The sequence below is a fragment of the Centruroides vittatus genome, unplaced genomic scaffold (genome assembly GCF_030686945.1).
Source record: "Centruroides vittatus isolate TY-2023 unplaced genomic scaffold, ASM3068694v2 contig_76, whole genome shotgun sequence".
Taxonomy (NCBI): domain Eukaryota; kingdom Metazoa; phylum Arthropoda; class Arachnida; order Scorpiones; family Buthidae; genus Centruroides; species Centruroides vittatus.
This window is the reverse complement of record NW_027122492.1, coordinates 40,764-53,370: the sequence shown is the minus strand read 5'-3', so window position 1 is coordinate 53,370 and position 12,607 is coordinate 40,764. Positions and strand designations below refer to the sequence as shown.

At 39.1% G+C, this 12,607-nt stretch overlaps 1 protein-coding gene across 1 annotated transcript; it reads left to right on the top strand.

The window, feature by feature from the left end:
* Positions 1-10,835: 10,835 nt before the first annotated feature.
* On the top strand, positions 10,836-11,897 carry LOC136981462 (general transcription factor II-I repeat domain-containing protein 2-like). Its single transcript, XM_067277777.1, has one exon. The coding sequence runs from the start codon at positions 10,836-10,838 to the stop codon at positions 11,895-11,897; it is 1,062 nt and encodes a 353-aa protein (XP_067133878.1).
* The last annotated feature ends 710 nt before the right edge of the window (positions 11,898-12,607 follow it).

Genomic DNA, 12,607 nt, shown 5'->3' with positions numbered 1-12,607 from the left:
ATTGAACAAACTAAGTAGTTTTTCAATGTATTGGGACTGGCAGATAAAAATAGAACTATCGGTGTGTTGTTCTATTTTCATTCCAAGATATTGGTTGACTTATCCCCATGTTATCTCAAATATTTTGTTTAATTCTTCCATCAATTCTTTCATTGTTTTAAGCTTGTCACCAATCACTAATCCATCATCAATGTATAGGACTACTACTACTTCAGGTTTCGTATTCACAAATACACATGGATCTGATTCTGTAGCTATAAACTTCTTAGATTTAAGGAATTCCAAAGATTTTTCATTCCATTTTCTGGGGGCTTGTTTCAAACCATTGTGGTGTTCTATATGAGTGTGGCAGTATGACCCGCGAATGAAACGTACAGAGAAGGACACTGCAACGATTACAATAATAAACAATGTTCCTTTATTCCACTTAGAACAAAATAAGATTCTTGTTGTTAAGGAATCCCAACTGAATTACAATTCGAGGTGTGTTAATTTTTAAGCGCGTGACAATCGGTCCCTCATAAACGCGTAACTAACCTAACTTAAATCTAGCTTAAATCTAAACTTAATATTAAGGAAAAATAAGAAAGATAGGACAGCAGAAAGGTAGAAGAAATGAAAGGGATGATTCACCCGGGATTTTCTCTTTTTCGGCGGATGCGTATCGATACTTTGTGTGGACCCTGGATCAGACGATAGTGGCTTTCCTCACTATTCTTTCTTCTCTCAATTATCAGGTTCTCCAATATGCCGGTCTCTATATTTCGGCTCTCAACTCGATTATCGCACTTCTCTCCTCTCTCGGAAATCACGATCGAGCCTCGCTCTTGTCGTCCGTCTCTCTTCGTATCTCGTCGAAAAGTGACCCCTCTCTTAGCCACTTTTTCCCCATGCCACACACCTGCTATTGTCCCTACCGATTCTCAGAACTGCTGATCCAGCCCCACGGCGATAGACGGTCATGGAAAGTTCCAGAAAGAATAGACAAAGGAAGGAGGAAATGGCAAAAATAAGATAAAATTACAACTATATACAATAAATACATATATACAATATGGCCAACGGCCACACCATATAGACTTTTCTTTAGCAAGTATACTTTGTTTGCTTGACTTGACTTAATAAATCCTTCAGGCTGTGTTATGTAGATTTCCTCTTCTAGGTCACTGTGCAGAAAGGCGGTTTTCTCATCAAATTGAAGTAGCTGTCGTTTTTCTTTTGCTGCAAAGGCCAGTAAAAATCTGATTGAATCATATTGCGCTACAGGGAAGTATGTTTCTGTGTAATCAACTCCTTGTTTTTATTGAAATCCATGCACTACTAAGCGAGCTTTGTGCTTCTCGACTGAGCCATCTTTCCTGTATTTAGTGCAAAATACCCATTTGGTTGTTAGAGGTCTTTGACCTTCAGGGAGGTCTACTAAGATCCAAGTATTATTTTTGTTTAAGGCATTTATTTCTTCTTCCCTTGCCTTCTTCCACTTTGGTTCAGTTAAAACTTCTGAAGCAGATATCTGTTCACAGTCTGCAATCATTGCATGATAATAGTACCTTGATGGCAGTTTAATTTCATTCTTACTTCTTAAGTTGTATGTTTTGTTTTCTGTTTGACTTTCTCTATTTTCCTGTTCTGTTTCTTCACATGCTTCTTCTAAAGCTGAATCAGATTTTTCTTCTTCAGTATCGCTTTTAACAAGGATTGAGTTTTCTTCATTAAGATCTAGAGTTACGCTCTCTTCAGCTGGTATTTTATCTGACTGTGAATTTCCAGTTTGTTTTTCATCATTAAATTCCACATTACGAACGGATCTGGACATCATCATCTTCGGGAAAGTAGATTCTAAACCCTTTGGTGTTATATCCATAGCCCATAAACAAACCTTTTTTACTCCTAGCGTCCCACTTTAAACTCTTTTTCTTAGGTACATGGACATGTGCAGTTTCTCCAAACACACATAATTGACTTATATCTATACTTTTGTTATACCATACTTCATATGGTGTTTTTCCTTCAACACTACTCCTTCCGGCTGTGTACAGCTGTGTTTACAGCTTCTGCGCAAAGTGACTTGGATAATCCTCTTGCATGGATCATTGTTCTAGCTGCTTCAACGATTGTTCACATTTCTCTTTCTATTCTACCATTTTGTTGTGGTGAGTATTTACAGGATAACTGATGAACAATTCCTTCTTCTTATTCGGTTTCTTTGATTAAGCAGTGAACTTCTTCTTTACCATTGTCTGTCCTTATTATCTTGACTTTGTAGTTTAAGTTATTTTTGATGTATTTGATGCATTTTTGGATTCTGTCTTTGGCTTCATTCTTTCCTTTTAAGAAGTATACAATTCTGAAGTGACTTAGGTCATCTTTTACAAGCAAGAAATAGCGAGCTCCTCCTACAGGTTCTGCCTCCATAGGTCCACATAGATCGATGTGTAATAATTCACCTGGTGCTTTTGCTCTTGAAGTACTTAACTTGAAGGGAATTCGTTGTTGTTTTCCCTTCATTCAGGATTCACAAAAGAAGTCAGGGTCATCTTCGTACTCTATTCCACATTTCTTTAAAATTTCTCAAACTCATTAAATGTTTTGATTAACTAATCGTTATGGAACTTTCTTATGTTTTCCTTCTTCCTGTGTGTTCCAACAAAAGCTGTGTTTTTCAGGTATTTTTCAAATTGCATGTAGTATAGCTTTTCTTTCTTTGTCTCGAACAAGTCTACAACCTCTTTTGTCGAAAATCATACTGAAGCTTCTATATCAACTTTGGTTTATCAAATTCTGAATAACTGAGGAACCATTTTTTTCTTTGCACACACGTGATCACTGGCTCCACTGTCTGCAATCCACGAGTTTTCACTTGGTGCTAGCTCCGCCATATTCACACCAATGAATGCTGCTTTCCTTCTATCGTTCTTTCTTGGTGTCCTCTTTTCTTTTTGTTGTCTAGCTGGACACTGAGCTATGTAATGACCAATTTTATCACAAAAATGGCATGGAAATCTCTTATTGCTTGACCTGGCTTTGGTATTGTAGATTTTATGAGATGGAAGTGCAACATTGTCCAGTTTTTCTTTGTTGGAGTTATTCTCTGTAAGTCTACTCTTTTCAAGAAGCAGTCTGGATGGTAGATTCTGCAAAGTTCATTCTTTTTCAACAACAGATTCCCAGACAGTTATGAAGTGTGCATACTCTGGTAGCAGGGCAGAAACTATTTTAGTCATAAGCATAGTTTTGGAAATCTCATCATGTTGCACCTTCAATTTTGCTACAATGTTCTCTAAATCAGAGATTTGCGTTTCTAGTCCTTTGGCTTGAAATTCGTAGTCAAAGAATTCCTTTTGTAAAAGATACTACCCAATAGATGATTTCGGTTCAAATAGACTAGTCAATTTCTTCCACATTTCAGATGCTGTTTTACAACTTATTAGATGGGACAAAACTCTGTCTTCTACAAGAGATACAATAACATCTTGCACTCTTTCGTCTAGTCTCAATCTTTCTTTGTCTGTCGGTGTTTCACGCGAACACGTCTATCCATCCTTTGGACCACATGTGAACTTCTACTCTAAACTTCCATAAGTTCCAGTTTTCAGCACCCTTCAGTTTAGCAATAGTAAAATTATTTCTTACAGATTCCATTTTCAGTAAGACAGCTTGATCAATAAAGTTCAGATACTTAATTCTTTGATTAAAATTAACTTGTTCTGACGTGGCCTGGGCCCATAACGTGATAAAAGACACTCCAAACTGGAAGACAAAGAGGTTTTATTTTACAGACTATACAGCGTGAAAGCAGTAACAAAAGGGAAGTGGTAAGAAACACGTGGCAGTGTTGCCAGTGTGTAGACTACATAGCGCACCCTGGTGGTGGAACTCGACATAACAAAAATTAAATTTTTTTCTTTAACATAATTTTTTTATATTAATTTCATCTGAAACAGAAAAAGATTTTTAAATAGAACAATACATACAGTATCTGTGTTGCTTATTTTGTAGCGCTTCGCCGCTATTAATTATATGTATATATTTATGTATTTTTTTTTTGTTCGATTGTTCTATTTATATGTTTGTTTTTTCGTTTATGTCGCGTCGCGTATATGTTGTTGTATCGGGTTTTAGATGTAACGCACGGCCATTTTGTTGTGTACCGTACCGTCTGTTGTCGTCATTGCTGTGCCGTGGTTTTTGATTGGCTATTTGGAGGGTCACGTGGGAGGAAAAGAAAAAGCTCCCGGATGGTGGGAGATATAAAGGGATGACTTCCACGTGTCGAGGCATTTTTCATTCTTCTGTTTCGTGGATCGGGGATCTGGAGCGGTGAAGATACGAGAGAAAGGATTCGAAGCAGAGCAGCCGATCAGGAAGAAAAAAAAAAGGACAAGAACCAGCGAGAAGAATCTCATTTCGTAACTACGTGTCCCACGAAATACGGCGACGGTATCTACCATCTTGTAAATGTTTGTATAGTTTTTTTAAGGTTTAATCGCGTATTAGTTTTAGTCTCGCGATTAATTACTGTTGTAATCCTAGTGTTATTGTCATCCTTAATTTTGTTAAGAACGCTGTTTGCCTGTTTAAATCAGGCGATCATTTCCCCCTTTTTGTGTGTGTAATTAATAAACCTTTGTTTGTTTATCTATACGCTTCTACCGACTATTCATTTCCACTTCCTTTCATACCCGCAAACCACGTGCTTGCGGAGACTACATTGGCGTCCGCGACAGGATAGTGAATAGTCGGTTTAGCGTACATCCCCTCATTTCATTTTCGTTCAGTCCGTCGCACATTCCAGGCCCTACTATTTGTGTAACGTATTCGTCGCTGCGCTGCACATCTTCGGGTTTGAAAATTTTTTCTTTTCCTTATGGAAAGCCATACTGTAGTATCATCCGGATTGGCAATGGAGGGGATCAGTAATGTCCCTATTGTTACCGGGTTCATGGGGATGATCCCATGCTTTACGAATTCGCCAGGCGATGTTTTGGATATATGTCGCTTCTTTCAAACGGTGGAAAACGTGGCGTCTCTCGCAGGTTGGGAGGAGCAAGTCAAAGTAACCGTGGTTCAGGCCAGGCTTAAGGGTGAACCGCTGTCGGTGTTTTTTGACCTAAGGGACCAAGGCATCACGAGTTACGACGAAATAAAGAGGGGTCTCATTAAATGCTTCGATCGGAGGGACAAAGAACAAGATCCTTTCAGTCAAGTCCTAAAAATAGCCCAAAAGAGAGGAGAGAAAGTCTGTGAGTACGGAATCCGCATAAGGTCTTTGTTCTCGCGCGCCGTGGCTCATAACAGCAACTTGGCCACGCTCCGGGATAACGCTGTGAAAGAGTGTTTTTTGAGAGGTTTGGCCACTGACATCCGGAGGCAGGTAATGCAAAAACATCCGGACACCTTGGACCAAGCGATATGTAGGGCAGAGGAAGAGGAGGAGATTGAGGCGGCTTGCGGAAAAGGGAAAATAATGAGCGAGGTGTGCACGAATTCAGAACATAAGGTTTCGTCCTCTGAGAAAGAGGATGGCGTGAACAGCCGTATTGCAGAGCTCGAGGGTCAAATACGGGCATTGACGGAGTCGGTCGCATCGTTAACAGAATGTATGAAGGGAAATGGGAATCCCGATAGAAAGTGGAGCAATGAGAGAAGATGCTATGCTTGCGGGGAGAAGGGGCACCTGGCTAGACAGTGCAATAAGCGTAGGCATTTAAACTAATGGAGGGCCATTTGGGAGGTCAGACAGATGGCCAGAGCGTGAGATTGGAACTGACCACGAGGATCCAATTATCCAGACGCGGGTTACCGACAATCGAAGGTCTAATATTAGGTACCATGGTTACTTGCCTAGTCGACACGGGCGCGGAAAGGACCGTTATTAGAGACGAGCTAGCTGAAAATATAAGAAAACAGAATAGAAACTGGGTTGTGTTTAATGATTCCTGTATAAGCGGAATGTCAGGTGCTCTCCTGAGAAGTGATGAGGCTGTAATTATCGATTGTAGATTCGAGAACGGGTGTAGGGTATGTGTTAAGGCTCCTAGTTTGAGTTTTCCAAAGGGGACGGACTATGACTTAATTTTCGGCATGGATGTTATTTGCCAACACCCAGAGCTGCTGACTGGCATCAGAGTAGTTGTGAATAGTACGAACCTGAGGGGAAGTGGGGATTTCTCCATTAATATAAACACTGAGCTAGGTGATAAGACGGAGTTATGGAAGTTGGATCACCTTGAGGAGAAGGTTAAGGAAAGGGTGATTGATGTGTTAAAAAGGTATCCAAACGCTGTGGCTAACGAAGTTTCAGAGTTATCGGGGACCAAAGATCACGTGCACTCCCTTGAATTGACGTCTGAGTGTCCGATAAAAGTTAAGCAATACCGTATCCCATACAGCTACTTGCCTGCCCTCAAAAGACAAATTAATGATCTCCTGAAGGCGGGAATTTGCGAGGAGAGCACGTCAGAGTGGAACTCCCCGATACACGTCGTTCCGAAGGACTCTGGCGAGCTCCGCGTCACTCTGGATCTGAGGAAGGTAAACGAAATAACGAAAACGCAGGTTTTTCCGATGGCTAGGATCGATGACATATTGTCTCAGCTTAATGGGAATAAATATTTTTCGGTTCTAGACCTTAAGGCGGGTTATTTTCAGATCCCCTTGGATCCCAGGGTAAGGCATGTTTTCGCGTTCTCCACACCTTGGGGCAAATACCAACTTTGCCGGATGCCTCAAGGGGGTAAGAACAGTGGGAGATTTTTTCAATATGTCATGACGAAAATCTTGGCTAAGTTCGTAGGGAACTCTTGCTTCGTCTTTCAAGACGACATCGTTTTGTTTTCCCAAACATTAGAGGACCACCTTGATTTGTTCGATCGCGTCATCAGCACCCTGAATAGCGAAGGCCTTAAACTTAACCCAAAAAAATGCCAGATATTAGCGGAAGAAGTTAGTTATCTAGGGCACATAATTAGTAGGGAGGGAGTACGTCCGGACCCGAGTAACATCGAATCCATAAGAATGGTGAGGGCGCCCCAGAGCGTGAAAGGTGTCCGCAGTTTCCTTGGCGCGGTAGGGTTTTTTCGAAATTTTATACCGTCCTTTGCTGACCTGGCCGCACCGCTTACCGAGTTAACAAAGAAGGGAAAAAAATTTGTGTGGGGTCTGGAGTGCCAGCAAGGGTTCGAAAAGTTGAAGGAAGCCATCGCCACACCGCCATTATTAGCACACCCTAATTTTAATGAACCCTTTTTCTTACACACCGATGCTTCTAAGATAGCGGCTGCTGCAGTGCTAGAGCAACGCAGAGAAGGGGGCTTAGTACCGATCGGCTACTTCAGTAAGAGGTTTCAGGGGGCTGAACTTAATTACTCGACCATAGAAAAGGAGTGTTTGGCCATAATCATGGCCCTGAGGCATTTTAAGTTTTTAATCTTGGGGCAAAGGACAATAATTCTCTCCGATCACAAGCCGTTGGTCTTTCTTAGTAACATCAAAAACGGAAGCAATCGCTTAATCAGATGGGTGATGGAGCTCATGGATTATGACATCGAGGTGCAGCACGTTAAGGGCGTGAATAATAATGTGGCGGACTTTTTGTCAAGGAACGTTAATGGGGTATATCACGTTGAGGTAGGGGCCACGAAATTTGTTATCCCTGATAGGTACGATATACGTTTGTCGCAAGACAGAGACGAATTTTTTGGACCTATTAAACGGGATTTAATGAGAACTCCTGATGGTAACGGCATAAGGAGTAAGATGCCACAGTATATAGTAGTGGACGAATGCCTATATAGGCAAAGTTATTTCAGGGCGCGCGATCAGTATCACAACCAGGTCTGCGTGGGGGAAGACATTTCCAAGGAGTTAATCAAGGCTATTCATAATAATAATCTGTCGGGGCATTGGGGAGTACGGAAGACGATGATGAGCATCGAAAAGCATTATTATGTCAGAAACCTAAAGGATAAAGTAGAGGAAGTGGTTAGGACCTGTGAAAAGTGTCAGAGGCACAATATTCATAAGGGAAAGGCCCCATTTCAGGAGAATGAGGTGGCTAATGCCCCTTTTCAGAAGATCGCCGTCGACATCATAGGTCCCCTTAATACGACGAGTCAAGGGAATAGCTTTATCCTTGTGATGATCGATATTTTCACGAGATTTGTAGAGATTCACCCCTTAAGAGATCAAACTGCGTGGTCGGTTAGCAATGCTATCTTTAACTCAATAATCTGTCGTTATGGTGCACCCGAAACTATTATCTCGGATAGGGGGACGAATTTTCTTTCGTCCCTGTTCTCCGATTGTTGTAAGTGGCTTGGGATCAAGAGAAACATTACTACAGCCTACAGACCGTGTTCAAACGGGTTATGTGAAAGAGTTAACAAGTCGCTAATAGAGATGATATCAAAGTCCTCGGAGAGAGGAGGGGCGGAATGGGATGAGATGATTTATCCGGCCTGCTTCGCTTATAATAATTCGCACCACTTGGCAATTGGCGAGTCGCCTGCATTCCTGTTATATGGAATAGATCCCCGCATTCCAAATTTCGAACAACACGTCGATGAAAGCACGACTGACGAGCGTAGGACGTTTCTCATCACAAAACTTCGTGCTCTAAGGGAGTCGGCAGGGAAACGCGCTACCAAATTTAACGAGAAAAGAAGAGAATACGGGAGTAAGGGGCGAAAATTGGAGAAGTTTTTAGTAGGACAAAAGGTCTGGGTGAGAAAGAAGGGGGGGAAGAAAAATAAATTCGCGGATAAATACAAAGGACCCTTCCGCATCATTAGAGTCGTGAACCCGACTACGTATTGCGTAGAAGGGTGTAACTTCAAAGACAGGGAGACTGTCCATGTTGACCGTATAAAGATGTGCTACGGTGAACCGGTAGAAAAAACTAGGCGTGGGGAGAGAAAAAGGGGAGGAAAAAGGCAACCTAGCGATCATGAAATAGAGGATGAAGAGGAGGGTCAAGATGGGAGATGGAACAGGAGATTGAGGAGCAGTGATGTTAGGGTAAAGGGTGTTGGTAACGACGTTCCGCAGGGGAATAGCGCTGACGAAGGCATAAGCAAGCGACCGTACAACCTAAGGCATCGTGAGATTGACTTCCGTAGGCTACACTACGGTAGTTAATCGTCTCCGAGGGGAGATATGTAGCGCTTCGCCGCTATTAATTATATGTATATATTTATGTATTTTTTTTTTGTTCGATTGTTCTATTTATATGTTTGTTTTTTCGTTTATGTCGCGTCGCGTATATGTTGTTGTATCGGGTTTTAGATGTAACGCACGGCCATTTTGTTGTGTACCGTACCGTCTGTTGTCGTCATTGCTGTGCCGTGGTTTTTGATTGGCTATTTGGAGGGTCACGTGGGAGGAAAAGAAAAAGCTCCCGGATGGTGGGAGATATAAAGGGATGACTTCCACGTGTCGAGGCATTTTTCATTCTTCTGTTTCGTGGATCGGGGATCTGGAGCGGTGAAGATACGAGAGAAAGGATTCGAAGCAGAGCAGCCGATCAGGAAGAAAAAAAAAAGGACAAGAACCAGCGAGAAGAATCTCATTTCGTAACTACGTGTCCCACGAAATACGGCGACGGTATCTACCATCTTGTAAATGTTTGTATAGTTTTTTTAAGGTTTAATCGCGTATTAGTTTTAGTCTCGCGATTAATTACTGTTGTAATCCTAGTGTTATTGTCATCCTTAATTTTGTTAAGAACGCTGTTTGCCTGTTTAAATCAGGCGATCATTTCCCCCTTTTTGTGTGTGTAATTAATAAACCTTTGTTTGTTTATCTATACGCTTCTACCGACTATTCATTTCCACTTCCTTTCATACCCGCAAACCACGTGCTTGCGGAGACTACAATTTAGTATATAAATATGTCAGGAACTTTATTTTTACAATAAATGTTTTATTATTTTTATTTTTTTTAAATAATAAACACTATAAAAAGTATAATTTAGATCACCCTGATTTCTTCTTCACTATATAGTTACTATTTAATAACAAAGAAAATAATTATTTCTGAATATCACTATTTACAAATCTATATTATTTTACAATGATGAAATATTAGCAACGATATTGAGTTATTCTAACACTGTTTCAACAATTAGTTTAAGACAGGGGTGGCGAACATATGACACGCGGGTCAGACACTGACCCACGCAGGCTTTTTAAATGACCCACGCGTTGATTTTTATAAACTTATTTTTTATATCATAAAAGAGAGAACAGACAATCAAAAATATTTAAAAAATAAAGTATGAGCTTACATTAGCATCCACTACTCATTTTTAGTAGTTTTTTATATGGCAAGCAGCCTATCGTCTGACCACAGGTGGGCCCAATTGACAAAGTCGGCGCTTCCTTTGTTTTCCCTCTGTTTACAAGTCAACACCTTACGAGTGGTATATTACCTGACCGCAGTGGGTCCAATTGACAAGGTCGCGCTTCTTTTGTTCCCTCTCTGCTAAAAGGCCAATACTTTACATAGTAGATATTTCCAAGTGGACATTGGCCAGCTGATTTTCTATTGTGTCACAGCACCTGTGCATTCATGACAGTTAGTCATAAACTTGACGCTCATACATATTCGTTGCATTGTAGAACGGGGAGATGTACCAGCTCGGGGATATACCAGTGTTGAACTAAACGGCAGCCTTGTCATACGCGTCTAGAAGTGTTTAATAATTCAAAATTATTATTTTTTTATTATTAAAGTTTCTCATCTACATATATATGTATATCAGGTATGTTAATAAGAAATTTTTTCTCAAATTATTGTATACTAAGTATAAATATTTTTAGTTGTAGCCCCGTACCATGTCGGTGGTTAAAAAAATAAAAACAAATGATACAAGTTCCAGACCATATCAAACAGAATGGTTTGATAAATATGGTGTGATTGAAAAGAATAAAACAACTTTGTGTGTAATTTGTAACGAAAAAGTTACATCACGTACATACAATGTAAAAAGACATTTTGAAAAGTTGCATTCTAGTCTCAGCCTTTCAACAGATGAAGAAAGAAGAATATATTTTTTACAAAAGAAAAAAGAGAATCATTCACAAACTAGTGTTTTAGAAACTGTTTTGATTCCAAAAAATAACATTATAGCTGCTAGTTTTCAATTTGCCCATTGCATTTCTCGCCAGGGGAAACCTCTTTCAGAAGGAGAGTTTGTAAAACAAGCGTTTTTAGAATGTAGTGCTACTTTGTTTGCAGATTTCAAAGAAAAGGACTTGATTATAAAGCGTATAAATGAGTTACCAATAACTCGCAATACAATTAAAGATCGAGTAATAGAATTAGAAAGAAATATTTTTTCGCAAATACATAATGACTTAAATTATGCAGAAATGTATTCAATTGCTTTAGATGAGAGTAATGATGTAAATGGTTATGCACAATTAGCAGTGTTTGCTCCATATAAATCATACAATATAATGCAAGAAGAGCTAATGAAACTAGTAACGTTGAAAGGGAAATGTACTGGTCTTGATATTTTTAAAGAATTTAATATTGCATTTAAAGAAATGGATATTGACCTACAGAAAATTGTTTCTGTAACAACAGACAGTGCACCCAATGTGGTGGGAAAAACATTGGTTTTATTCAGTATCTTAAGCAAAATATTACACATTCCCTACATTGAATTTCATTGTATAATACACCAGCAAGTTCTATGTGCGAAGCAAGGTTTAAAAACATTTTCCAATGTAATGCCAGTTGTAATAAAAGCCATCAACTTTATAAATGCAAGAGCTCTTAATAAACGACAATTTGCCCAATTATTAGAGGAAATTGAGTGCCAGTATTCAGGGATTTTGACATATAACAATGTTCGATGGCTCAGTTGTGGTCAAGTTCTTAATTTCTTCTAATGAAATGACAAACTGATTAAGCTCTTTTTGAATGAAAAAGACAATAGTTTTGACAAATTTTCAAATATACATTGGTTAAATGATTTAATGTTCTTATGTGACATCACTCGGCATTTTAGTGAACTGAATAAAAAACTTCAAGGAAATGTACAAATCGTTTTAATGATGTTTGAAAATATTAAAATATTTGTAACGAAACTTTACATCTTTACTAAGGATTTGGAAATGAAAATCATGAAATATTTTCCTCAATTACAAAAACATTTTAAAAACACAATAATTTTTGAAAATACGCTTGACATTCAAGAAAATGCAATTAAAAAATATTTAATGATTATACAGGAAATAAAACAAGGTTTTGAGGAGAGATTTAATCAATTTAAAAGTTTGGAAAATACATTTCACTTTATTTTATATCCATACAAAACGGAATTCGAAGCAATGGAGTTAAGCGAATTTATGTGGCTAGGTATCCATGATTTAGAGATGAAATTAGTTGAATTTCAAAGCAGCATAGTTTGGAAGAATAAATTTGAAAACTTGATTTCTGAAGTAGAAAGAAAAATGTCTGAAAGTAGTGCAGATAATAATGATCCCACACTAAAAATTGAAAATATTATATTAACTGTATGGGATTCTTTACCAAATAATTTTATATCAATGAAGAAACTTGCTAATGCTCTTTTAACGATGTTTGGGTCCACATATTC

Bases quoted from the DNA above. Each gene is read 5' to 3' on its own strand.
- LOC136981462 (XM_067277777.1), top strand. From the start codon at position 10,836: ATGTCGGTGGTTAAAAAAATAAAAACAAATGATACAAGTTCCAGACCA.